At 51.3% G+C, this 27,203-nt stretch overlaps 1 protein-coding gene across 2 annotated transcripts; it reads left to right on the forward strand.

Moving 5' to 3' along the window:
- The first annotated feature begins 19,178 nt into the window (after positions 1-19,178).
- LOC146768531 (uncharacterized) lies at positions 19,179-26,606 on the forward strand. 2 transcript variants are annotated; one of them, XM_085572833.1, is made up of 8 exons: positions 19,179-21,183; positions 21,551-22,788; positions 22,866-22,970; positions 24,660-24,723; positions 24,802-24,843; positions 24,931-25,097; positions 25,182-25,262; positions 25,343-26,606. In XM_085572833.1, exons 4-8 carry the CDS (start codon positions 24,716-24,718, stop codon positions 25,366-25,368), a joined length of 324 nt encoding a protein of 107 aa, XP_085428959.1. In that variant the 5' UTR covers positions 19,179-21,183; positions 21,551-22,788; positions 22,866-22,970; positions 24,660-24,715; the 3' UTR covers positions 25,369-26,606. The 2 variants fall into 2 exon arrangements, with proteins under 2 accessions (XP_085428959.1, XP_085428958.1); XM_085572832.1 differs by lacking the exons at positions 19,179-21,183; positions 21,551-22,788; positions 22,866-22,970 and having other exon boundaries at positions 24,715-24,843; positions 25,343-25,477.
- Positions 26,607-27,203: the final 597 nt, after the last annotated feature.

Below are 27,203 nucleotides of genomic sequence, written 5' to 3' on the forward strand. Positions count from 1 at the left end.
GGGCAGATGAAGTCTCGGATATATCCTTTGATGTTCTTATTTTTGCAGTCAGGCGCCCACCCGGGGTCAGGGGACTTGTGCACAAATTCCAGCCTTTTTCCCTGGGAAAGAAAACTCATCAGTCCAAGTTCCTGATGTCAGTTTGTAGGTCTCCCTTTGGCACTGTACGGTCAGCACAAGTTTGAGGTGGGGACAGCTTCATTCTGGGATGCATACTTGAATGTTTGGAGTTTTAGGAGTGAGGAGTCAGGTCAGGGCCAGGGGGTCCTGAGCGCTAATTCCAGCCTTTTCCCTGGGAAAGGAAACTCACCAGTCCAGGATCCTGATGTCAGTTTCTAGGGAACCATTGGGACTGTCAGGGCAGCGCAAGTTTCAGGTGGGGACAGCTTTGTTCTGGGATGCATCCTTCGATGTTTGTAGTTTTCGCATTCAGGCGGTAGCTCAGGGCCAGGGGCCCCTGGGCAAATATTTTGGCCATTTTCCCGGCGAAAGAAAACTCACCAGTCCAGGTTTCTGATGTCAGTTTGTAGGTCTCCCTTGGCAATGTACTGGCAGCACAAGTTTCAGGTGGGGACAGCTTTGTTCTGGGATGCATCCTTCGATGTTTGTAGTTTTTGCATTCAGGCGGTAGCTCAGGGCCAGGGGCCCCTGGGCACATACTTTGGCCATTTTCCCTGGGAAAGAAAACTCACCAGTCCAGGATCCTGATGTCAGTTTGTAGGTTTCCCTTGGCATTGTACAGGCAGCACAAATTTGAGGTGGGGACAGCTTCGTTCTGGGAGATATTCTTTGATGTTCCTATTTGTTGCAGTCAGCCTCCCACCCGGGGTCAGGGGGTCCTGTGGTCTAATTCCAGCCTTTTTGCCTGGGAAAGAAAGCTCACCAGTCCAGGTTCTTGATCTCAGTTCGTAGGGATCCCTTGGGTCTATCTGGGCAACACAAGTTTGAGGTGGGGACAGCTTTGTTCTGGGATGCATCCTTGGATGTTTGGAGTTTTTGGAGTGAGGCGCCAGCTCAGGTCCTGGGGCCCCTGGGCATATTTTCCAGCCTTTTCCCTGGAAAGAAAACTCACCAGTCCAGGTTCCTGATGTCAGTTTCTAGGGAACCATTGGGACTGTCAGGGCAGCGCAAGTTTGAGGTGGGGACAGCTTTGTTCTGGGATGCATCCTTCGATGTTTGGGGTTTTTGAATTCAGGTGCCCACCCAGGGCCAGGGGCGCCTGGGCACCTTTCCCAGACTTTTCCCTGGAAAGAAAACTCACCAGTCCAGGTTCCTGATGTCAGTTTGTAGGGCTCCCTTGGGACTCTCAGGGCAGCGCAAGTTTGAGGCGGGGGCAGATGAAGTCTCGGATATATCCTTTGATGTTCTTATTTTTGCAGCCAGGCGCCCACCCGGGGTCAGGGGACCTGTGCGCAAATTCCAGCCTTTTCCCTGGGAAAGGAAACACAGCAGCCCAGGTTCCTGATGTCAGTTTCTAGGGTACCATTGGGACTGTCAGGGCAGCGCAAGTTTCAGGTGGGGACAGCTTTGTTCTGGGATGCATCCTTGGATGTTTTGATTTTTTGCATTCAGGTGCCCACCCAGGGCCGGGGGCCCCTGGGCACGTATCCCAGAATTTTTCCCTGGAAAGAAAACTCACCAGTCCAGGTTCCTGATGTCAGTTTGTAGGTCTCCCTTAGCACTGTACTGGCAGCACAAGTTAAATGTTGGGGCAGATGAAGTCTCGGAGATATCCTATGATGTTTGTAAATGTTGCCGTCAGGGCCCAGCCCAGGACCACAGGGTCTTGTGCGCAAATTCCAGACTTTTTGCCTGGGAAAGAAAACTCACCAGTCCAGGTTCCTGATGTCAGTTTGGAGGTCTCCCTTGGCACTGTACGGGCAGCACAAGTTTGAGGTGGGGACAGCTTCGTTCTGGGAGATATTCTTTGATGTTCCTATTTGTTGCAGTCAGCCTCCCACCCGGGGTCAGGGGGTCCTGTGGTCTAATTCCAGCCTTTTTGCCTGGGAAAGAAAGCTCACCAGTCCAGGTTCTTGATCTCAGTTCGTAGGGATCCCTTGGGTCTATCTGGGCAACACAAGTTTGAGGTGGGGACAGCTTTGTTCTGGGATGCATCCTTGGATGTTTGGAGTTTTTGGAGTGAGGCGCCAGCTCAGGTCCTGGGGCCCCTGGGCATATTTTCCAGCCTTTTCCCTGGAAAGAAAACTCACCAGTCCAGGTTCCTGATGTCAGTTTGTAGGGCTCCCTTGGGACTCTCAGGGCAGCGCAAGTTTGAGGTGGGGGCAGATGAAGTCTCGGATATATCCTTTCATGTTCTTATTTTTGCAGTCAGGCGCCCACCCTGTGTCAGGGGACCTGTGCGCAAATTCCAGCTTTTTTCACTGAGTAAAGAAAACTCACCAGTTCAGGTTGTTGATGTCAGTTTGTAGTGCTCTGTTGGGACCCTCAGGGCAGAGCAAGTTTGAGGTGGGGGCAGATGAAGTCTCGGAGATATCCTTTGATGGTCTTATGAGTTGCAGTCAGGCGCCTGCCCAAGGCCAGGGGGACCTTTGCTCTAATTCTAGCCATTTTCCCTGGGAAAGAAAACTCACCAGTCCAAGTTCCTCATGTCAGTTTGTAGGGCTTGCTTGGGACTCTCAGGGCAGCACAAGTTACATGTTGGGGCAGATGAAGTCTCGGAGATATCCTTTGATGTTTGTACATGTTGCCGTCAGGGCCCAGCCCAGGGCCACAGGGTCTTGTGCGCAAATTCCAGACTTTTTCCCTGGAAAAGAAAACTCACCAGTCCAGGTTCCTGATGTCAGTTTGTAGGCCTCCCTTGGGACTCTCAGGGCAGCACAAGTTTTAGGTGGGGACAGCTTTGTTCTGGGATGCATCCTTGGATGTTTGGAGTTTTTGGAGTGAGGCAACAGCTCAGGGCCAGGGGCCCCTGGCACATTTTCCAGTGTTTTCCCTGGAAAGAAAACTCACCAGTCCAGGTTCCTGATGTCAGTTTGTAGGGCTCCCTTGGGACTCGCAGGGCAGCGCAAGTTTGAGGTGGGGGCAGATGAAGTCTCGGATATATCCTTTGATGTTCTTATTTTTGCAGTCAGGCGCCCACCCGGGGTCAGGGGACTTGTGCACAAATTCCAGCCTTTTTCCCTGGGAAAGAAAACTCATCAGTCCAAGTTCCTGATGTCAGTTTGTAGGTCTCCCTTTGGCACTGTACGGTCAGCACAAGTTTGAGGTGGGGACAGCTTCATTCTGGGATGCATACTTGAATGTTTGGAGTTTTAGGAGTGAGGAGTCAGGTCAGGGCCAGGGGGTCCTGAGCGCTAATTCCAGCCTTTTCCCTGGGAAAGGAAACTCACCAGTCCAGGATCCTGATGTCAGTTTCTAGGGAACCATTGGGACTGTCAGGGCAGCGCAAGTTTCAGGTGGGGACAGCTTTGTTCTGGGATGCATCCTTCGATGTTTGTAGCTTTCGCATTCAGGCGGTAGCTCAGGGCCAGGGGCCCCTGGGCAAATATTTTGGCCATTTTCCCGGCGAAAGAAAACTCACCAGTCCAGGTTTCTGATGTCAGTTTGTAGGTCTCCCTTGGCAATGTACTGGCAGCACAAGTTTCAGGTGGGGACAGCTTTGTTCTGGGATGCATCCTTCGATGTTTGTAGTTTTTGCATTCAGGCGGTAGCTCAGGGCCAGGGGCCCCTGGGCACATACTTTGGCCATTTTCCCTGGGAAAGAAAACTCACCAGTCCAGGATCCTGATGTCAGTTTGTAGGTTTCCCTTGGCATTGTACAGGCAGCACAAATTTGAAGTGGGGACAGCTTCGTTCTGGGAGATATTCTTTGATGTTCCTATTTGTTGCAGTCAGCCTCCCACCCGGGGTCAGGGGGTCCTGTGGTCTAATTCCAGCCTTTTTGCCTGGGAAAGAAAGCTCACCAGTCCAGGTTCTTGATCTCAGTTCGTAGGGATCCCTTGGGTCTATCTGGGCAACACAAGTTTGAGGTGGGGACAGCTTTGTTCTGGGATGCATCCTTGGATGTTTGGAGTTTTTGGAGTGAGGCGCCAGCTCAGGTCCTGGGGCCCCTGGGCATATTTTCCAGCCTTTTCCCTGGAAAGAAAACTCACCAGTCCAGGTTCCTGATGTCAGTTTCTAGGGAACCATTGGGACTGTCAGGGCAGCGCAAGTTTGAGGTGGGGACAGCTTTGTTCTGGGATGCATCCTTCGATGTTTGGGGTTTTTGAATTCAGGTGCCCACCCAGGGCCAGGGGCGCCTGGGCACCTTTCCCAGACTTTTCCCTGGAAAGAAAACTCACCAGTCCAGGTTCCTGATGTCAGTTTGTAGGGCTCCCTTGGGACTCTCAGGGCAGCGCAAGTTTGAGGCGGGGGCAGATGAAGTCTCGGATATATCCTTTGATGTTCTTATTTTTGCAGCCAGGCGCCCACCCGGGGTCAGGGGACCTGTGCGCAAATTCCAGCCTTTTCCCTGGGAAAGGAAACACAGCAGCCCAGGTTCCTGATGTCAGTTTCTAGGGTACCATTGGGACTGTCAGGGCAGCGCAAGTTTCAGGTGGGGACAGCTTTGTTCTGGGATGCATCCTTGGATGTTTTGATTTTTTGCATTCAGGTGCCCACCCAGGGCCGGGGGCACCTGGGCACGTATCCCAGAATTTTTCCCTGGAAAGAAAACTCACCAGTCCAGGTTCCTGATGTCAGTTTGTAGGTCTCCCTTCGCACTGTACTGGCAGCACAAGTTAAATGTTGGGGCAGATGAAGTCTCGGAGATATCCTATGATGTTTGTACATGTTGCCGTCAGGGCCCAGCCCAGGACCACAGGGTCTTGTGCGCAAATTCCAGACTTTTTGCCTGGGAAAGAAAACTCACCAGTCCAGGTTCCTGATGTCAGTTTGGAGGTCTCCCTTGGCACTGTACGGGCAGCACAAGTTTGAGGTGGGGACAGCTTCGTTCTGGGAGATATTCTTTGATGTTCCTATTTGTTGCAGTCAGCCTCCCACCCGGGGTCAGGGGGTCCTGTGGTCTAATTCCAGCCTTTTTGCCTGGGAAAGAAAGCTCACCAGTCCAGGTTCCTGATGTCAGTTTGGAGGTCTCCCTTGGTACTGTACGGGCAGCACAAGTTTGAGGTGGGGACAGCTTCGTTCTGGGAGATATTCTTTGATGTTCCTATTTGTTGCAGTCAGCCTCCCACCCGGGGTCAGGGGGTCCTGTGGTCTAATTCCAGCCTTTTTGCCTGGGAAAGAAAGCTCACCAGTCCAGGTTCTTGATCTCAGTTCGTAGGGATCCCTTGGGTCTATCAGGGCAACACAAGTTTGAGGTGGGGACAGCTTTGTTCTGGGATGCATCCTTGGATGATTGGAGTTTTTGAAGTGAGGCAACAGCTCAGGGCCAGGGGCCCCTGGCACATTTTCCAGTGTTTTCCCTGGAAAGAAAACTCACCAGTCCAGGTTCCTGATGTCAGTTTGCAGGGCTCCCTTGGGACTCTCAGGGCAGCGCAAGTTTGAGGTGGGGGCAGATGAAGTCTCGGACATATCCTTTGATGTTCTTATTTTTGCAGCCAGGTGCCCACCCGGGGTCAGGGGACCTGTGCGCAAATTCCAGCTTTTTTCACTGAGTAAAGAAAACTCACCAGTTCAGGTTGTTGATGTCAGTTTGTAGTGCTCTGTTGGGACCCTCAGGGCAGAGCAAGTTTGAGGTGGGGGCAGATGAAGTCTCGGAGATATCCTTTGATGGTCTTATGAGTTGCAGTCAGGCGCCTGCCCAAGGCCAGGGGGACCTTTGCTCTAATTCTAGCCATTTTCCCTGGGAAAGAAAACTCACCAGTCCAAGTTCCTCATGTCAGTTTGTAGGGCTTGCTTGGGACTCTCAGGGCAGCACAAGTTACATGTTGGGGCAGATGAAGTCTCGGAGATATCCTTTGATGTTTGTACATGTTGCCGTCAGGGCCCAGCCCAGGGCCACAGGCTCTTGTGCGCAAATTCCAGACTTTTTCCCTGGGAAAGAAAACTCACCAGTCCAGGTTCCTGATGTCAGTTTGTAGGGCTCCCTTGGGACTCGCAGGGCAGCGCAAGTTTGAGGCGGGGGCAGATGAAGTCTCGGATATATCCTTTGATGTTCTTATTTTTGCAGTCAGGCGCCCACCCGGGGTCAGGGGACCTGTGCGCAAATTCCAGCCTTTTCCCTGGGAAAGGAAACACAGCAGTCCAGGTTCCTGATGTCAGTTTCTAGGGTACCATTGGGACTGTCAGGGCAGCGCAAGTTTCAGGTGGGGACAGCTTTGTTCTGGGATGCATCCTTCGATGTTTGTAGTTTTTGCATTCAGGCGGTAGCTCAGGGCCAGGGGCCCCTGGGCACATACTTTGGCCATTTTCCCTGGGAAAGAAAACTCACCAGTCCAGGATCCTGATGTCAGTTTGTAGGTTTCCCTTGGCATTGTACAGGCAGCACAAATTTGAAGTGGGGACAGCTTCGTTCTGGGAGATATTCTTTGATGTTCCTATTTGTTGCAGTCAGCCTCCCACCCGGGGTCAGGGGGTCCTGTGGTCTAATTCCAGCCTTTTTGCCTGGGAAAGAAAGCTCACCAGTCCAGGTTCTTGATCTCAGTTCGTAGGGATCCCTTGGGTCTATCTGGGCAACACAAGTTTGAGGTGGGGACAGCTTTGTTCTGGGATGCATCCTTGGATGTTTGGAGTTTTTGGAGTGAGGCGCCAGCTCAGGTCCTGGGGCCCCTGGGCATATTTTCCAGCCTTTTCCCTGGAAAGAAAACTCACCAGTCCAGGTTCCTGATGTCAGTTTGTAGGGCTCCCTTGGGACTCTCAGGGCAGCGCAAGTTTGAGGTGGGGGCAGATGAAGTCTCGGATATATCCTTTCATGTTCTTATTTTTGCAGTCAGGCGCCCACCCTGTGTCAGGGGACCTGTGCGCAAATTCCAGCTTTTTTCACTGAGTAAAGAAAACTCACCAGTTCAGGTTGTTGATGTCAGTTTGTAGTGCTCTGTTGGGACCCTCAGGGCAGAGCAAGTTTGAGGTGGGGGCAGATGAAGTCTCGGAGATATCCTTTGATGGTCTTATGAGTTGCAGTCAGGCGCCTGCCCAAGGCCAGGGGGACCTTTGCTCTAATTCTAGCCATTTTCCCTGGGAAAGAAAACTCACCAGTCCAAGTTCCTCATGTCAGTTTGTAGGGCTTGCTTGGGACTCTCAGGGCAGCACAAGTTACATGTTGGGGCAGATGAAGTCTCGGAGATATCCTTTGATGTTTGTACATGTTGCCGTCAGGGCCCAGCCCAGGGCCACAGGCTCTTGTGCGCAAATTCCAGACTTTTTCCCTGGAAAAGAAAACTCACCAGTCCAGGTTCCTGATGTCAGTTTGTAGGCCTCCCTTGGGACTCTCAGGGCAGCACAAGTTTAAGGTGGGGACAGCTTTGTTCTGGGATGCATCCTTGGATGTTTGGAGTTTTTGGAGTGAGGCAACAGCTCAGGGCCAGGGGCCCCTGGCACATTTTCCAGCGTTTTCCCTGGAAAGAAAACTCACCAGTCCAGGTTCCTGATGTCAGTTTGTAGGGCTCCCTTGGGACTCGCAGGGCAGCGCAAGTTTGAGGTGGGGGCAGATGAAGTCTCGGATATATCCTTTGATGTTCTTATTTTTGCAGTCAGGCGCCCACCCGGGGTCAGGGGACTTGTGCACAAATTCCAGCCTTTTTCCCTGGGAAAGAAAACTCATCAGTCCAAGTTCCTGATGTCAGTTTGTAGGTCTCCCTTTGGCACTGTACGGTCAGCACAAGTTTGAGGTGGGGACAGCTTCATTCTGGGATGCATACTTGAATGTTTGGAGTTTTAGGAGTGAGGAGTCAGGTCAGGGCCAGGGGGTCCTGAGCGCTAATTCCAGCCTTTTCCCTGGGAAAGGAAACTCACCAGTCCAGGATCCTGATGTCAGTTTCTAGGGAACCATTGGGACTGTCAGGGCAGCGCAAGTTTCAGGTGGGGACAGCTTTGTTCTGGGATGCATCCTTCGATGTTTGTAGTTTTCGCATTCAGGCGGTAGCTCAGGGCCAGGGGCCCCTGGGCAAATATTTTGGCCATTTTCCCGGCGAAAGAAAACTCACCAGTCCAGGTTTCTGATGTCAGTTTGTAGGTCTCCCTTGGCAATGTACTGGCAGCACAAGTTTCAGGTGGGGACAGCTTTGTTCTGGGATGCATCCTTCGATGTTTGTAGTTTTTGCATTCAGGCGGTAGCTCAGGGCCAGGGGCCCCTGGGCACATACTTTGGCCATTTTCCCTGGGAAAGAAAACTCACCAGTCCAGGATCCTGATGTCAGTTTGTAGGTTTCCCTTGGCATTGTACAGGCAGCACAAATTTGAAGTGGGGACAGCTTCGTTCTGGGAGATATTCTTTGATGTTCCTATTTGTTGCAGTCAGCCTCCCACCCGGGGTCAGGGGGTCCTGTGGTCTAATTCCAGCCTTTTTGCCTGGGAAAGAAAGCTCACCAGTCCAGGTTCTTGATCTCAGTTCGTAGGGATCCCTTGGGTCTATCTGGGCAACACAAGTTTGAGGTGGGGACAGCTTTGTTCTGGGATGCATCCTTGGATGTTTGGAGTTTTTGGAGTGAGGCGCCAGCTCAGGTCCTGGGGCCCCTGGGCATATTTTCCAGCCTTTTCCCTGGAAAGAAAACTCACCAGTCCAGGTTCCTGATGTCAGTTTCTAGGGAACCATTGGGACTGTCAGGGCAGCGCAAGTTTGAGGTGGGGACAGCTTTGTTCTGGGATGCATCCTTCGATGTTTGGGGTTTTTGAATTCAGGTGCCCACCCAGGGCCAGGGGCGCCTGGGCACCTTTCCCAGACTTTTCCCTGGAAAGAAAACTCACCAGTCCAGGTTCCTGATGTCAGTTTGTAGGGCTCCCTTGGGACTCTCAGGGCAGCGCAAGTTTGAGGCGGGGGCAGATGAAGTCTCGGATATATCCTTTGATGTTCTTATTTTTGCAGCCAGGCGCCCACCCGGGGTCAGGGGACCTGTGCGCAAATTCCAGCCTTTTCCCTGGGAAAGGAAACACAGCAGCCCAGGTTCCTGATGTCAGTTTCTAGGGTACCATTGGGACTGTCAGGGCAGCGCAAGTTTCAGGTGGGGACAGCTTTGTTCTGGGATGCATCCTTGGATGTTTTGATTTTTTGCATTCAGGTGCCCACCCAGGGCCGGGGGCACCTGGGCACGTATCCCAGAATTTTTCCCTGGAAAGAAAACTCACCAGTCCAGGTTCCTGATGTCAGTTTGTAGGTCTCCCTTCGCACTGTACTGGCAGCACAAGTTAAATGTTGGGGCAGATGAAGTCTCGGAGATATCCTATGATGTTTGTACATGTTGCCGTCAGGGCCCAGCCCAGGACCACAGGGTCTTGTGCGCAAATTCCAGACTTTTTGCCTGGGAAAGAAAACTCACCAGTCCAGGTTCCTGATGTCAGTTTGGAGGTCTCCCTTGGCACTGTACGGGCAGCACAAGTTTGAGGTGGGGACAGCTTCGTTCTGGGAGATATTCTTTGATGTTCCTATTTGTTGCAGTCAGCCTCCCACCCGGGGTCAGGGGGTCCTGTGGTCTAATTCCAGCCTTTTTGCCTGGGAAAGAAAGCTCACCAGTCCAGGTTCCTGATGTCAGTTTGGAGGTCTCCCTTGGTACTGTACGGGCAGCACAAGTTTGAGGTGGGGACAGCTTCGTTCTGGGAGATATTCTTTGATGTTCCTATTTGTTGCAGTCAGCCTCCCACCCGGGGTCAGGGGGTCCTGTGGTCTAATTCCAGCCTTTTTGCCTGGGAAAGAAAGCTCACCAGTCCAGGTTCTTGATCTCAGTTCGTAGGGATCCCTTGGGTCTATCAGGGCAACACAAGTTTGAGGTGGGGACAGCTTTGTTCTGGGATGCATCCTTGGATGATTGGAGTTTTTGAAGTGAGGCAACAGCTCAGGGCCAGGGGCCCCTGGCACATTTTCCAGTGTTTTCCCTGGAAAGAAAACTCACCAGTCCAGGTTCCTGATGTCAGTTTGCAGGGCTCCCTTGGGACTCTCAGGGCAGCGCAAGTTTGAGGTGGGGGCAGATGAAGTCTCGGACATATCCTTTGATGTTCTTATTTTTGCAGCCAGGTGCCCACCCGGGGTCAGGGGACCTGTGCGCAAATTCCAGCTTTTTTCACTGAGTAAAGAAAACTCACCAGTTCAGGTTGTTGATGTCAGTTTGTAGTGCTCTGTTGGGACCCTCAGGGCAGAGCAAGTTTGAGGTGGGGGCAGATGAAGTCTCGGAGATATCCTTTGATGGTCTTATGAGTTGCAGTCAGGCGCCTGCCCAAGGCCAGGGGGACCTTTGCTCTAATTCTAGCCATTTTCCCTGGGAAAGAAAACTCACCAGTCCAAGTTCCTCATGTCAGTTTGTAGGGCTTGCTTGGGACTCTCAGGGCAGCACAAGTTACATGTTGGGGCAGATGAAGTCTCGGAGATATCCTTTGATGTTTGTACATGTTGCCGTCAGGGCCCAGCCCAGGGCCACAGGCTCTTGTGCGCAAATTCCAGACTTTTTCCCTGGGAAAGAAAACTCACCAGTCCAGGTTCCTGATGTCAGTTTGTAGGGCTCCCTTGGGACTCGCAGGGCAGCGCAAGTTTGAGGCGGGGGCAGATGAAGTCTCGGATATATCCTTTGATGTTCTTATTTTTGCAGTCAGGCGCCCACCCGGGGTCAGGGGACCTGTGCGCAAATTCCAGCCTTTTCCCTGGGAAAGGAAACACAGCAGTCCAGGTTCCTGATGTCAGTTTCTAGGGTACCATTGGGACTGTCAGGGCAGCGCAAGTTTCAGGTGGGGACAGCTTTGTTCTGGGATGCATCCTTCGATGTTTGTAGTTTTTGCATTCAGGCGGTAGCTCAGGGCCAGGGGCCCCTGGGCACATACTTTGGCCATTTTCCCTGGGAAAGAAAACTCACCAGTCCAGGATCCTGATGTCAGTTTGTAGGTTTCCCTTGGCATTGTACAGGCAGCACAAATTTGAAGTGGGGACAGCTTCGTTCTGGGAGATATTCTTTGATGTTCCTATTTGTTGCAGTCAGCCTCCCACCCGGGGTCAGGGGGTCCTGTGGTCTAATTCCAGCCTTTTTGCCTGGGAAAGAAAGCTCACCAGTCCAGGTTCTTGATCTCAGTTCGTAGGGATCCCTTGGGTCTATCTGGGCAACACAAGTTTGAGGTGGGGACAGCTTTGTTCTGGGATGCATCCTTGGATGTTTGGAGTTTTTGGAGTGAGGCGCCAGCTCAGGTCCTGGGGCCCCTGGGCATATTTTCCAGCCTTTTCCCTGGAAAGAAAACTCACCAGTCCAGGTTCCTGATGTCAGTTTGTAGGGCTCCCTTGGGACTCTCAGGGCAGCGCAAGTTTGAGGTGGGGGCAGATGAAGTCTCGGATATATCCTTTCATGTTCTTATTTTTGCAGTCAGGCGCCCACCCTGTGTCAGGGGACCTGTGCGCAAATTCCAGCTTTTTTCACTGAGTAAAGAAAACTCACCAGTTCAGGTTGTTGATGTCAGTTTGTAGTGCTCTGTTGGGACCCTCAGGGCAGAGCAAGTTTGAGGTGGGGGCAGATGAAGTCTCGGAGATATCCTTTGATGGTCTTATGAGTTGCAGTCAGGCGCCTGCCCAAGGCCAGGGGGACCTTTGCTCTAATTCTAGCCATTTTCCCTGGGAAAGAAAACTCACCAGTCCAAGTTCCTCATGTCAGTTTGTAGGGCTTGCTTGGGACTCTCAGGGCAGCACAAGTTACATGTTGGGGCAGATGAAGTCTCGGAGATATCCTTTGATGTTTGTACATGTTGCCGTCAGGGCCCAGCCCAGGGCCACAGGCTCTTGTGCGCAAATTCCAGACTTTTTCCCTGGAAAAGAAAACTCACCAGTCCAGGTTCCTGATGTCAGTTTGTAGGCCTCCCTTGGGACTCTCAGGGCAGCACAAGTTTAAGGTGGGGACAGCTTTGTTCTGGGATGCATCCTTGGATGTTTGGAGTTTTTGGAGTGAGGCAACAGCTCAGGGCCAGGGGCCCCTGGCACATTTTCCAGCGTTTTCCCTGGAAAGAAAACTCACCAGTCCAGGTTCCTGATGTCAGTTTGTAGGGCTCCCTTGGGACTCGCAGGGCAGCGCAAGTTTGAGGTGGGGGCAGATGAAGTCTCGGATATATCCTTTGATGTTCTTATTTTTGCAGTCAGGCGCCCACCCGGGGTCAGGGGACTTGTGCACAAATTCCAGCCTTTTTCCCTGGGAAAGAAAACTCATCAGTCCAAGTTCCTGATGTCAGTTTGTAGGTCTCCCTTTGGCACTGTACGGTCAGCACAAGTTTGAGGTGGGGACAGCTTCATTCTGGGATGCATACTTGAATGTTTGGAGTTTTAGGAGTGAGGAGTCAGGTCAGGGCCAGGGGGTCCTGAGCGCTAATTCCAGCCTTTTCCCTGGGAAAGGAAACTCACCAGTCCAGGATCCTGATGTCAGTTTCTAGGGAACCATTGGGACTGTCAGGGCAGCGCAAGTTTCAGGTGGGGACAGCTTTGTTCTGGGATGCATCCTTCGATGTTTGTAGTTTTCGCATTCAGGCGGTAGCTCAGGGCCAGGGGCCCCTGGGCAAATATTTTGGCCATTTTCCCGGCGAAAGAAAACTCACCAGTCCAGGTTTCTGATGTCAGTTTGTAGGTCTCCCTTGGCAATGTACTGGCAGCACAAGTTTCAGGTGGGGACAGCTTTGTTCTGGGATGCATCCTTCGATGTTTGTAGTTTTTGCATTCAGGCGGTAGCTCAGGGCCAGGGGCCCCTGGGCACATACTTTGGCCATTTTCCCTGGGAAAGAAAACTCACCAGTCCAGGATCCTGATGTCAGTTTGTAGGTTTCCCTTGGCATTGTACAGGCAGCACAAATTTGAAGTGGGGACAGCTTCGTTCTGGGAGATATTCTTTGATGTTCCTATTTGTTGCAGTCAGCCTCCCACCCGGGGTCAGGGGGTCCTGTGGTCTAATTCCAGCCTTTTTGCCTGGGAAAGAAAGCTCACCAGTCCAGGTTCTTGATCTCAGTTCGTAGGGATCCCTTGGGTCTATCTGGGCAACACAAGTTTGAGGTGGGGACAGCTTTGTTCTGGGATGCATCCTTGGATGTTTGGAGTTTTTGGAGTGAGGCGCCAGCTCAGGTCCTGGGGCCCCTGGGCATATTTTCCAGCCTTTTCCCTGGAAAGAAAACTCACCAGTCCAGGTTCCTGATGTCAGTTTGTAGGGCTCCCTTGGGACTCTCAGGGCAGCGCAAGTTTGAGGTGGGGGCAGATGAAGTCTCGGATATATCCTTTCATGTTCTTATTTTTGCAGTCAGGCACCCACCCTGTGTCAGGGGACCTGTGCGCAAATTCCAGCTTTTTTCACTGAGTAAAGAAAACTCACCAGTTCAGGTTGTTGATGTCAGTTTGTAGTGCTCTGTTGGGACCCTCAGGGCAGAGCAAGTTTGAGGTGGGGGCAGATGAAGTCTCGGAGATATCCTTTGATGGTCTTATGAGTTGCAGTCAGGCGCCTGCCCAAGGCCAGGGGGACCTTTGCTCTAATTCTAGCCATTTTCCCTGGGAAAGAAAACTCACCAGTCCAAGTTCCTCATGTCAGTTTGTAGGGCTTGCTTGGGACTCTCAGGGCAGCACAAGTTACATGTTGGGGCAGATGAAGTCTCGGAGATATCCTTTGATGTTTGTACATGTTGCCGTCAGGGCCCAGCCCAGGGCCACAGGGTCTTGTGCGCAAATTCCAGACTTTTTCCCTGGGAAAGAAAACTCACCAGTCCAGGTTCCTGATGTCAGTTTGTAGGGCTCCCTTGGGACTCGCAGGGCAGCGCAAGTTTGAGGCGGGGGCAGATGAAGTCTCGGATATATCCTTTGATGTTCTTATTTTTGCAGTCAGGCGCCCACCCGGGGTCAGGGGACCTGTGCGCAAATTCCAGCCTTTTCCCTGGGAAAGGAAACACAGCAGTCCAGGTTCCTGATGTCAGTTTCTAGGGTACCATTGGGACTGTCAGGGCAGCGCAAGTTTCAGGTGGGGACAGCTTTGTTCTGGGATGCATCCTTCGATGTTTGTAGTTTTTGCATTCAGGCGGTAGCTCAGGGCCAGGGGCCCCTGGGCACATACTTTGGCCATTTTCCCTGGGAAAGAAAACTCACCAGTCCAGGATCCTGATGTCAGTTTGTAGGTTTCCCTTGGCATTGTACAGGCAGCAGAAATTTGAAGTGGGGACAGCTTCGTTCTGGGAGATATTCTTTGATGTTCCTATTTGTTGCAGTCAGCCTCCCACCCGGGGTCAGGGGGACCTGTGGTCTAATTCCAGCCTTTTTGCCTGGGAAAGAAAGCTTACCAGTCCAGGTTCTTGATCTCAGTTCGTAGGGATCCCTTGGGTCTATCTGGGCAACACAAGTTTGAGGTGGGGACAGCATTGTTCTGGGATGCATCCTTCGATGTTTGGAGTTTTTGGAGTGAGGCGCCAGCTCAGGTCCTGGGGCCCCTGGGCATATTTTCCAGCCTTTTCCCTGGAAAGAAAACTCACCAGTCCAGGTTCCTGATGTCAGTTTGTAGGGCTCCCTTGGGACTCTCAGGGCAGCGCAAGTTTGAGGTGGGGGCAGATGAAGTCTCGGATATATCCTTTCATGTTCTTATTTTTGCAGTCAGGCGCCCACCCTGTGTCAGGGGACCTGTGCGCAAATTCCAGCTTTTTTCACTGAGTAAAGAAAACTCACCAGTTCAGGTTGTTGATGTCAGTTTGTAGTGCTCTGTTGGGACCCTCAGGGCAGAGCAAGTTTGAGGTGGGGGCAGATGAAGTCTCGGAGATATCCTTTGATGGTCTTACGAGTTGCAGTCAGGCGCCTGCCCAAGGCCAGGGGGACCTTTGCTCTAATTCTAGCCATTTTCCCTGGGAAAGAAAACTCACCAGTCCAAGTTCCTCATGTCAGTTTGTAGGGCTTGCTTGGGACTCTCAGGGCAGCACAAGTTACATGTTGGGGCAGATGAAGTCTCGGAGATATCCTTTGATGTTTGTACATGTTGCCGTCAGGGCCCAGCCCAGGGCCACAGGGTCTTGTGCGCAAATTCCAGACTTTTTCCCTGGAAAAGAAAACTCACCAGTCCAGGTTCCTGATGTCAGTTTGTAGGCCTCCCTTGGGACTCTCAGGGCAGCACAAGTTTTAGGTGGGGACAGCTTTGTTCTGGGATGCATCCTTGGATGTTTGGAGTTTTTGGAGTGAGGCAACAGCTCAGGGCCAGGGGCCCCTGGCACATTTTCCAGCGTTTTCCCTGGAAAGAAAACTCACCAGTCCAGGTTCCTGATGTCAGTTTGTAGGGCTCCCTTGGGACTCGCAGGGCAGCGCAAGTTTGAGGTGGGGGCAGATGAAGTCTCGGATATATCCTTTGATGTTCTTATTTTTGCAGTCAGGCGCCCACCCGGGGTCAGGGGACTTGTGCACAAATTCCAGCCTTTTTCCCTGGGAAAGAAAACTCATCAGTCCAAGTTCCTGATGTCAGTTTGTAGGTCTCCCTTTGGCACTGTACGGTCAGCACAAGTTTGAGGTGGGGACAGCTTCATTCTGGGATGCATACTTGAATGTTTGGAGTTTTAGGAGTGAGGAGTCAGGTCAGGGCCAGGGGGTCCTGAGCGCTAATTCCAGCCTTTTCCCTGGGAAAGGAAACTCACCAGTCCAGGATCCTGATGTCAGTTTCTAGGGAACCATTGGGACTGTCAGGGCAGCGCAAGTTTCAGGTGGGGACAGCTTTGTTCTGGGATGCATCCTTCGATGTTTGTAGTTTTCGCATTCAGGCGGTAGCTCAGGGCCAGGGGCCCCTGGGCAAATATTTTGGCCATTTTCCTGGCGAAAGAAAACTCACCAGTCCAGGTTTCTGATGTCAGTTTGTAGGTCTCCCTTGGCAATGTACTGGCAGCACAAGTTTCAGGTGGGGACAGCTTTGTTCTGGGATGCATCCTTCGATGTTTGTAGTTTTTGCATTCAGGCGGTAGCTCAGGGCCAGGGGCCCCTGGGCACATACTTTGGCCATTTTCCCTGGGAAAGAAAACTCACCAGTCCAGGATCCTGATGTCAGTTTGTAGGTTTCCCTTGGCATTGTACAGGCAGCACAAATTTGAGGTGGGGACAGCTTCGTTCTGGGAGATATTCTTTGATGTTCCTATTTGTTGCAGTCAGCCTCCCACCCGGGGTCAGGGGGTCCTGTGGTCTAATTCCAGCCTTTTTGCCTGGGAAAGAAAGCTCACCAGTCCAGGTTCTTGATCTCAGTTCGTAGGGATCCCTTGGGTCTATCTGGGCAACACAAGTTTGAGTTGGGGACAGCTTTGTTCTGGGATGCATCCTTGGATGTTTGGAGTTTTTGGAGTGAGGCGCCAGCTCAGGTCCTGGGGCCCCTGGGCATATTTTCCAGCCTTTTCCCTGGAAAGAAAACTCACCAGTCCAGGTTCCTGATGTCAGTTTCTAGGGAACCATTGGGACTGTCAGGGCAGCGCAAGTTTGAGGTGGGGACAGCTTTGTTCTGGGATGCATCCTTCGATGTTTGGGGTTTTTGAATTCAGGTGCCCACCCAGGGCCAGGGGCGCCTGGGCACCTTTCCCAGACTTTTCCCTGGAAAGAAAACTCACCAGTCCAGGTTCCTGATGTCAGTTTGTAGGGCTCCCTTGGGACTCTCAGGGCAGCGCAAGTTTGAGGCGGGGGCAGATGAAGTCTCGGATATATCCTTTGATGTTCTTATTTTTGCAGTCAGGCGCCCACCCGGGGTCAGGGGACCTGTGCGCAAATTCCAGCCTTTTCCCTGGGAAAGGAAACACAGCAGTCCAGGTTCCTGATGTCAGTTTCTAGGGTACCATTGGGACTGTCAGGGCAGCGCAAGTTTCAGGTGCGGACAGCTTTGTTCTGGGATGCATCCTTCGATGTTTGTAGTTTTCGCATTCAGGCGGTAGCTCAGGGCCAGGGCCCCCTGGGCACATACTTTGGCCATTTTCTCTGCGATAGAAAACTCACCAGTCCAGGATCCTGATGTCAGTTTGTAGGACTCCCTTGGCACTGTACTGGCAGCACAAGTTTGAGTTGGGGACAGCTTCGTTCTGGGAGCTATTCTTTGATGTTCCTATTTGTTGCAGTCAGCCTCCCACCCGGGGTCAGGGGGTCCTGAGTGCTAATTCCAGCCTTTTCCCTGGGAAAGAAATCACACCAGTCCAGGTTCCTGATGTCAGTTTTTAATGCTCCCTTGGGTCTATCAGGGCAGCACCAGTTTGATGTGGGGGCAGCTGGGGTCTGGGAGATATTCTTCAGTGTTCGTATTTGATGCAGTCAGCTGCCCGCCCAGGGCCAGGGGGACCTGTGCGCTAATTCCAGCCTTTTTGCTGGGAAAAGAAAGCTTACCAGTCCAGGTTCCTGATGTCATTTTGTAGGGCTCCCTTGGGTCTCTCAGGGCAGCACAAGTTAGAGGTTGGGGCAGATGGTGTCTGGGTGATATCCTTCAATGCTCATATTTTTTGCAGTCTGGGGCCTGCCCAAAGCCTTGGGGTCCTGTGCTGTAATTCCAGCTCTTTTCCCTGGGAAAGAAAACACACCAGTTCAGGTTCTTGATGTCAGTTTGTAGGGCTCCATTGGGACTATCAGGGCAGTACAAGTTTGAGGTGGGGGCAGCTGGGGTCTGGGAGATATTCTTCAGTGTTCGCATTTGATGCGGTCAGCTGCTCACCCAGGGCCAGGGGGACCTGTGCTCTAATTCCAGCCTTTTTGCCGGGGAAAGAAAACTCACCAGTCCAGGTTCCTGATGTTAGTTTGTTGGGCTCCATTGGAACTCTCAGAGCAGTGCAAGTTAGAGGTGGGGACAGCTTTTTCCTGGGATGCATCCTTTGATGTTTCGATGTTTTGAAGTCAGTTGCCAGCTCAGGGCCAGGTCCCCCTGGGCCCATACTCCAGCCCTTTTCCCTGGGAAAGAAAACTCACCAGTCCAGGTTCCTGATGTCAGTTTGTAGGGCTCCCTTGGGACTGTGAGGGCAGCACAAATTTGAGGTTGTGGCAGATGGTGTCTGGGTGATATCCTTTGATGTTCTTGTTTGTTGCATTCAGGCGCCTGCCGAAGGCCAGGGGGTCCTGTGCTCTAATTCCAGCTCTTTTACCTGGGAAAGAAAACTCACCAGTCCAGGTTCTTGATGTCATATTTTAGGGTTCCCATCGGACTATCTGGGCAGCGCAAGTTTGAGGTGGGGACAGCTTTTGTCAGGGATACATCTTTCAATGTTTGGATTTTTTGAAGTCAGGTGCCAGCTCATGGGCAGGGACCTCTGGGCACATACTCTGGCCCTTTACCCTGGGAAAGAAAACTCAAAGTCCAGTTTCTTGATGTCGGTTTGTAGTGCTCCCATGGGACTATCACGGCAGTGCAAGCTTGAGGTGGGGACAGCTTTGTTCTGGGATACATCCTTCGATGATTGGAGTTTTTGAAGTCAGGTTCCTGCTGAGGGCCAGGAGCCCCTGGGCACATACTCCTGCCCTTTTCCCTGGGAAAGAAAACTCACCAGTCCTGGTTTCTGATGTCAGTTTTTAGGGCTCCATTGGGAGTATCAGGGCAGTACAAGTTTGAGGTGGGGGCAGATGGGGTCTGGGAGATATTCTTCGATGGTCATATTTGTTGCAGTCAGCTGCCCACCCAGGGCCAGGGGGTCCTGTGTGCTAATTCCAGACTTTTAGCCTGGGAAAGAAAACTCACCAGTCCAGGTTCCTGATGTCAGTTTGCGAGTTGTACTTGGGATGTTTAAGGTAACCCCTGATTAACATCAGGGCAGCTTGGGTCCACAACACATCCTTCTGCATTCAGATTTTCAGTGGGCGGCCCTTCTTTCATGGCCCCTGGGTCTTGGACTCTGTCACTGGCCGTATTCTCTGTGAAACATGGCTCACCCTCTACACTTTCTGGTTTCAATTTCAAGGAGGTGCTTGTCTCTTCCAGGGCAGGCAGAATTCTTGGTGGGAGCAGTTTTGCTCCAGGATAAATCCTGTGCCATTCAGAACGAAATTATGTAGAATGTCACTTGCAGCCACAGACCTCGTGATCCAACCTCTGCCCTTTTTCCCTATAAAACCAACCTCACCCTCTCTGTGTGTTGATGTCTCTTCACTGGAGGTGTGCTGCTCTCCAAGGGCAGCGAGATTTCCTGGTGTTGGCAGCTGTGGTCTGTGAGAAATCATTCACTGTTTGCAATTTTGGTAGCACAATTCCTGTTTGGCCAGGGGAAAGATTGTTAATTATCTTGGCAATGAAAATCTGGCACCCCATTGTTTAAGGGTCTGGCAGAGGGCTGTGTAGGGGAGGGAACACCCCACAGGACCTTTCTTCACCTCATCCCCCACTCTTAGGTGTAGCAGCTCCCCATGTGAGCAGCTGCTTTTAGTGCAGCTACCTGCGCACACCTGCACAGGGAGCTGCTAATCCAGAGGGGCTAACAGGGGTATCCCAAGCGTCCCTCCAGGAGCTACAGTCGGAATATCCAGCTGGGACCGGGGAGCAGCCGGACCCACCTGGGCACGAAGCATCCCTTTGAGAAAATGCAGAGGGCAGAGCCCTCTTGCCAAGGGGCAGCACCTGAGCAGGCCGGGCAGCATGTGGGGTTCCATAGGAGAGCTTTCACCTTTCCCCTTTTATTGTGTCAGTCCCTCCCTAGAACCCCAAGACCTTCCACAGCACTTCCAGAAAAAAGAGGGGTTATGGAGAGACAAGGGGTTTAAAGTATGGGAAAAAACTTCCTTTTCCATTATTTCTTGCTTTCAAATAATGAGGAAATGCACTTCCCCTGCAATTTTAATGGTCTCATTTGAAAGAGTCCCTGCCTTTTCTATGCTGTTAGGGGTGGTAATTGACAGGGAATCCCCATATTCCATTATTTTCCAGTTTAAATAGAGGGGGAAAACCTTGACAATGTTGTTTATGGGTTTGAATTAAGAGTAACCCTTTTTGTTGTCCTAAGGCTTAAATTGAGGGGGAAGCCGAGCTATCTCTCTTTCTTAAGGGTTTGGATTGAGGGGAAAATCCCTCTGTCTTCATAATTGGAGAGATTTAAATTGAGGAAAGCCTCTCTTTTCCCAATATTCGAGGGGATTAAGTTAAAGGGCAGAAGCCATTTATTTGCCATGGTATCCATTTCAGTAGAGGCAACTTACCCATTTCTTCATTTTAAGGGATTAATTTGAAGGAGGCTCTTCTAAGATGCTTTTTCAGCATTTAAAACTACTTTTCAGGGCACTTCTTTCTGTGCCCTAGGACTAAGTACCTCAGAGAAAGGCAAGCCTAGCACGTACTTAACCTTTATGCTGTCCAGGAGCCTATTGTTTTTCTTATTTTTATTCATAATGTAGTTAGTCCTAATTAGTAGCCCCAAGGAGACTTAAACTGTTCATAAAATTAGTACTTTTCTCCACCCTTAGTCTCAGGTTGAGTACTACTTAGCAGTCACTGAGGAATAATTATATAAGTTAACAGCAAATCACCCAACTTATCTAGATATGCTGCCTAAAAACAAAGTTTTATTTCTTACCAGTTTTTTTGCCCTTTTGCTCCAAGCAGTTGTAGAAAAAAGAAAGAGCTGTCATTTCCCTGAAGAGTTTTCTTCTATATCCAGCCCTTTATTCTCCTTGAATTCAAGCCAGAGGAGCCAAATAGCCACAGCTCCTCTGATGGCTTTTATACTCTGTGGGGTTTGCCCCCTCCCTTTTCCCAGGTGCCACGGGAACGAGAGGCGGGCCCAATCAGGGGTATATTAACCCCAGCCTTTCCCAAGGGGCTTCATTCCCTCAGTGGGATCAGCTGGGATAAGAGCTCTCCTCTCATTCAGGTGAAGAGGCTCCTTTAGCTTAGCTTGCTCTCTGCAGCTGCTTTTGGGCTTCTAATGCAACAGAGACTTTGAAGATACTGCAAAGAAAACAACGTCGAACACAGGGAGTATTTAAATTCACAGTTTGGGGTTGAGTATTCAGGGCTGGTAAGGTGCTTTTGTAATTTCTGATTTTTTTCTTCTTTTTTTAGGAGGAGGGCAACTTCCAGTAATTGCAGTTTGTGTCGAGCGCAACATTTTTCCAGCAGATTCATCACGACGCAGAAGGCATCCGCACTGTGTCAAAGATGATGTGTGAGACGGCGGCTTCAGGTGAGTTGAGGATTGTGACTAGGAGAGGGAGAGTAAGCAGGGTACCGAGTTAGGAGTTATCCCGGTGGGGGTTTGCAGGCAGTAGGGTGAGAAACGGTGCATATCTGCAAGGCTTTTCACAAGCATAGCAGAGGCATCCACGTGTCATACGGCACACAAGCTCATCCACCGAACTCACACAAATGCCACGTAGCTTTGCCTCTCTAACCCCTATGCCACTCATCATAACAGCCATACCTTAGACTGAGGATGAGGCCGGAGACTTGAACACCCAGGCACACTCAGGAGAGGATAAGTACCTGACTTGCTGAGATTCGGCCCACATAGCACCAAACACAACCATTGATTTTCCCGTTCTTTATTTTAGCAGACTAAGAGGCTAACAGGCTATCTCCTCTGAGCCAGACTCATTTCAGGTCCAACGTGGATTCACATCACCAGTCATCCAAAAGATAAGTCAGGGCCAGGGCCTGGAGATGGGAGCAGTGTCTTCCTTCTGCACCCGATGGGGATTTTCATCCCCTGATACGTGCAAGATAAGTGCAGGGCTACAACCCACAGAGGGAATGGAAGAGAGGTGCCGGGTGGGACTCCCCAGGAGGGGTTTTTGAGTCAATTTTGGAGATGGGGATGCCCAAGAAGCGTCTCCTAAGGCCACCTAAAGGGAAAGCGTCTGTTTTGATCTCAGTGCTGAGCTGCTCAGGGCAGAGCAGCGCTGGCGTGTGTCCTGTCACTCGTCTCTGGTGCACCCTATTATCTTTGCATCTCTCAGTCCTTTTTTTCTCCTCAAAAGCTCTCTCTCCCTGTCCTGTATCACAGGTGTCTGCACATATTTTTCCTGGAGCTGCTCTGCCCTGCTGCATAGCCTGTATTAGCACAAGTCCTGGGGACTTGAAATTGGTAATGCCGGGTGTAGTTGGGCTCTAGATTGTATCAGGAGGTTGCCATAACATGTTTGGTGATGCTAAGTTGTCCTGCACGCATTTGACACTAGTCCTAACTTCCTTTCAGATGCAGACAATTCAAATCTGTGGAAGAGGGCCCCAGTCCTGGGGGAGGGTGTTTCCATGAGCAGGTCAGTCATTGTTTGCATTTGCAGGGGAAGCCTAAATGGTGACTGTATTACAGCAGTGTTCTTTGCCTTTATTTTCAGGAGGTCCAGGCAGACAGCAGCAGTCAAGGCCAAGTGTGCCAGGTGAGCAGTGGACCAAAGCAGTTGTTTTTGCTCAGCTTTTACTTTTTGATTGAACTGTAAGCATCCGTTCTTGTTTGTGTGCTTTAGGGAATCCACTCAGAGTATGCCAAGCCCCTGTCCCCAACAGCTGATGGCCTGGATTTCTTGTGCTTGTGAGCCTTCTGGAAGTATTGCTGGACTCTGAGATGAAGCCTTGAAATTTCGTATTTCACGATGGCAGCCAGGTAGTCTTTGGCAATGGCTGAGGAGTTGCGGTGAGTCGCCGAGGTAGGGAGGGGGAGCCAAGGTCCTCTTAGGTTTCAGCAATGCCGAGTCACTTTATCTCTTCTTAACCCAGGCAGATCCTGCGATGACGGTGGCAGCCTCCGAGCCTGGCCAAAGTGCACGGCCCGAGCATTCTTAGGAGAACGGTGAGTAGCAGGATTGCTGGGTTTTGTCCATTGTGCAGCTAAGATCATGCAGTGATGTTTGGTGTTCTCGATTGTAGCTGAGCACGGGACCACAGCCCGGTGACCATAGGACATTCTCAGCAGGCGAGGCAGCCTCCATTGGCACGCGACGGGATTCTCATCCCCAGATGCCTGAGAGATAAGTTGAGGGCTAAGGTCCACAGAGGGGATTAAAGTAGGGTGCTGGGAGGGCCTTTAGGATCAGCTTTGGGGGCAGGGATGTGTAAGAAGCGTCCCCTTAGGCCAGCTAAAGGGAAAGTGTCTGTTTTGGTCACAGTGCTGAGGTGCTCAGGGCAGAACAGTTCCGGTGTGTGTCCTGTCACTTGTCTCTGGTGCACTCTGTGTTCTTTGGGTCTCTCGGTCCTTTCTTCTCTTCAAAAGCTCTCTGTCCCTGTCTTGTGTCATGCGTGTCTGCATGTATTTGTCCCGCAGCTGCTCTGCCCTGCTGCGTAGCCTGTAATAACACAAGTCCTGGGGACTTGAAATTTTTAATGCAGGATGTAGTTGGGCTCTAGATCTTATGGGGAGATAGACATAACATGTTTGGTGATGTTAAGTTGTCCTGCAGCCATTTGACACTAGTCCTAACTTCCTTTCAGATGCTGACAACTGAAATCAGTGGCAGAGAGCCCCAGTCCTGGGTGAGGGTTTTCCTATGTGCAGGTCAGTCATTGTTTGCATTTGCAGGGGATGCCTAAATGGTGACCGTGTTACAGCAGTGTTCTTTGCCTTTATTTTTAGGAGGTCCAGGCAGACAGCAGCAGTCAAGGCCAAGTGTGCCAGGTGAGCAGTGGACCAAAGCAGTTGTTTTTGCTCAGCTTTTACTTTTTGATTGAACTGTAAGCATCCATTCTTGTTTGTGTGCTTTAGGGAATCCACTCAGAGTATGCCAAGCCTTTGTGACCGACAGCCGACGGCCTGGATTTCCTGTGCTTGTGAGCCTTCTGGAAGTATTGCTGGACTCTGAGATGAAGCCTTGAAATTTTGTATTTCACGATGGCATCCAGGGAGCCATTGGCAATGGCTGAGGAGTTGCGGTGAGTCGCCGAGGTAGGGAGGGGGAGCCGAGGTCCTCTTAGGTTTCAGCAATGCCAAGTCACTTTGTCTCTTCTTAACCCAGGCAGACCCTGCGATGACGGTGGCAGCCTCCGAGCCTGGCCAAAGTGCACGGCCCGAGCATTCTTAGGAGAACGGTGAGTAGCGGGATTGCTGGGTTTTGTCCATTGTACAGCTAAGATCATGCAGTGATGTTTTGTGTTCGCGATTGTAGCTGAGCACGGTACCACAGCCCGGTGACCATAGGACATTTCCTGCATGCGAGGCAGCCTCCATTCACATGCGACATGGATTGTCATCCACAGTTGCCCAAGAGATAAGTATAGGGCTCAGACCCATAGAGGGATGAAAGAGGATGTGCTGGGAGGGCCTTTAGGATCAGCTTTGGGGGCAGGGATGTGCAAGAAGCATCCCCTTAGGCCAGCTAAAGGAAAAGTGTCTGTTTTGGCCACAGTGCTGAGGTGCTCAGGGCAGAGCAGTTCCGGTGTGTGTCCTGTCACTTGCCTCTGGTGCACTCTGTGATCTTTGGGTCTCTCAGTCCTTTCTTCTCCACAAAAGCTCTCTCTCCCTGTCCTGTGTCACGGGTGTCTGCACGTATTTTTCCCGGAGCTGATCTGCCCTGCTGCATAGCCTGTAATAGCGCAAGTCCTGGGGACTTGAAATTTGTAATGCTGGGTGCAGTTGGGCTCTAGATTGTATTAGGATATTGACATAACATGTTTGGTTCTGCTAAGTTGTCTTGCAGCCATTTGACACTAGTGCTAACTTCCTTTCAGATGCAGACAGTCCAAATCAGTGGCAGAGGGCCCCAGTCTTGTGTGGAGATTTTCCCATGAGCAGGTCAGTCATTGTCTGCATTTGCAGGGGCAGCCTAAATGGTGACCGTGTTACAGCTGTGTTCTTTGCCTTTATTTTTAGGAGGTCCAGGCAGATAGCAGCAGTCAAGGCCAAGTGTGCCAGGTGAGCAGTGGACCAAAGCAGTTGTTCTTGCTAAGCTTTCCGTTTTTGGTGTGACTCTAAGCATCCATTCTTGTTTGTGTGCTTTAGGGAATCGACTCGGAGTACGCATACCTCTGTCACCAACCGGCTGATGGATCAGGTTTCATGCACTTTGGATCTCTCTGGAAGCATTACAGGACCCTGTGACGGAGCCTTCCAATCCTGCATTTCAAGGTCCCATCTGAGCAGCCCTGAGGAATGGCTGCGGAGTTGCGGTGAGTCCGGGAGGTAGGGAGGGGGGTGTGAGAGTACAGTCATGTTTCAGCAATGTCATGTCGCCTTGTCTCCACTTAACCTAGGCGTACCCTGCAATGACGGCGTCGGAATCCAAGCACGTCTGAAGCGTGCAGGCCAAGAACCCGGGCATTCTGAGGAGGACGGTGAGTAGCAGAATTACAAGTTTTTGGCCGATGTGCTGTTCAGACCGTGCACTGATGTTTAGTTTTCTTTGTCTTGGCAGACCCAGAGGTGACAGCTGGAACTTAGCAGACAGGCAGATGGCCACCTTCTACACTCAAGAGGGATTTGCATCCGCAGCTGCGTACAAGATAAGTGGAGGGTTATGACCCACAGAGGGGATGAAAGAGGGGTGCTGGGTTGGGACTTTCTAGAAGGGGTTTTTGTGTCAGTTTTAGAGACAGGGATGTGCAAGAAGCATCTCCTTAGGCCACCTAAAGGGAAAGTGTCTCTTTTGACCACAGTGCTGAGGTGCTCAGGGCAGAGCAGTTCCAGTGTGTGTCCTGTCACTTGTCTCTGGTGCACTCTGTGTTCTTTGGGTCTCTCAGTCCTTTCTTCTCTTCAAAAGCTCTCTGTCCCTGTCTTGTGTCACAGGTGTCTGCACATATTTTTCCTGGAGCTACTCTGCCCTGCTGCATAGCCTGTAATAGCACAAGTCCTGGGGACTTGAAATTGGTAATGCCGGGTGTAGTTGGGCTCTAGATTGTATCAGGAGTTTGCCATAACATGTTTGGTGATGCTAAGTTGTCCTGCAGCCGTTTGACTTTAGTCCTAACTTCCTTTCAGATGCAGACAATTCAAATCTGTGGAAGAGGGCCCCAGTCCTGGGTGAGGGTGTTTCCATGAGCAGGTCAGTCACTGTTTGCATTTGCAGGGGATGCCTAAATGGTGACTGTATTACAGCGGTGCTCTTTACCTTTATTTTTAGGAGGTCCAGGCAGACAGCAGCAGTCAAGGCCAAGTGTGCCAGGTGAGCAGTGGACCAAAGCAGTTGTTTTTGCTCAGCTTTTACTTTTTGATTGAACTGTAAGCATCCATTCTTGTTTGTGTGCTTTAGGGAATCCACTCAGAGTATGCCAAGCCTTTGTGACCGACAGCTGATGGCCTGGATTTCCTGTGCTTGTGAGCCCTCTGGAAGTATTTCAGGACTCTGAGATGAAGCCTTGAAATTTTGTATTTCACGATGGCATCCAGGGAGCCATTGGCAATGGCTGAGGAGTTGCGGTGAGTCGCCGAGGTAGGGAGGGGGAGCCGAGGTCCTCTTAGGTTTCAGCAATGCTGAGTCACTATGTCTCTTCTTAACCCAGGCAGACCCTGCGATGACGGTGGCAGCCTCCGAGCCTGGCCAAAGTGCACGGCCCGAGCATTCTTAGGAGAACGGTGAGTAGCGGGATTGCTGGGTTTTGTCCATTGTGCAGCTAAGATCATGCAGTGATGTTTGGTGTTCTCGATTGTAGCTGAGCACGGGACCACAGCCCGGTGACCATAAGACATTTCCTGCATGCGAGGCAGCCTCCATTCACATGCGACATGGATTGTCATCCACAGATGCCCAAGAGATAAGTATAGGGCTCAGACCCATAGAGGGATGAAAGAGGGTGTGCTGGGAGGATCTTTTGAATCAGCTTTGGGAGCGGGGATGTGCAAGAAGTGTCCCCTTAGGCCAGCTAAAGGAAAAGTGTCTGTTTTGACCACAGTGCTGAGGTGCTCAGGGCAGAGCAGTTCCGGTGTGTGTCCTGTCACTTGCCTCTGGTGCACTCTGTGATCTTTGGGTCTCTCAGTCCTTTCTTCTCCACAAAAGCTCTCTCTCCCTGTCCTGTGTCACGGGTGTCTGCACGTATTTTTCCCGGAGCTGATCTGCCCTGCTGCATAGCCTGTAATAGCGCAAGTCCTGGGGACTTGAAATTTGTAATGCTGGGTGCAGTTGGGCTCTAGATTGTATTAGGATATTGACATAACATGTTTGGTTCTGCTAAGTTGTCTTGCAGCCATTTGACACTAGTGCTAACTTCCTTTCAGATGCAGACAGTCCAAATCAGTGGCAGAGGGCCCCAGTCTTGTGTGGAGATTTTCCCATGAGCAGG

Source organism: Lonchura striata, chromosome 2, assembly GCF_050655825.1.
Source record: "Lonchura striata isolate lonStrDom1 chromosome 2, ASM5065582v1, whole genome shotgun sequence".
In the NCBI taxonomy this organism is placed as follows: Eukaryota; Metazoa; Chordata; class Aves; order Passeriformes; family Estrildidae; genus Lonchura; species Lonchura striata.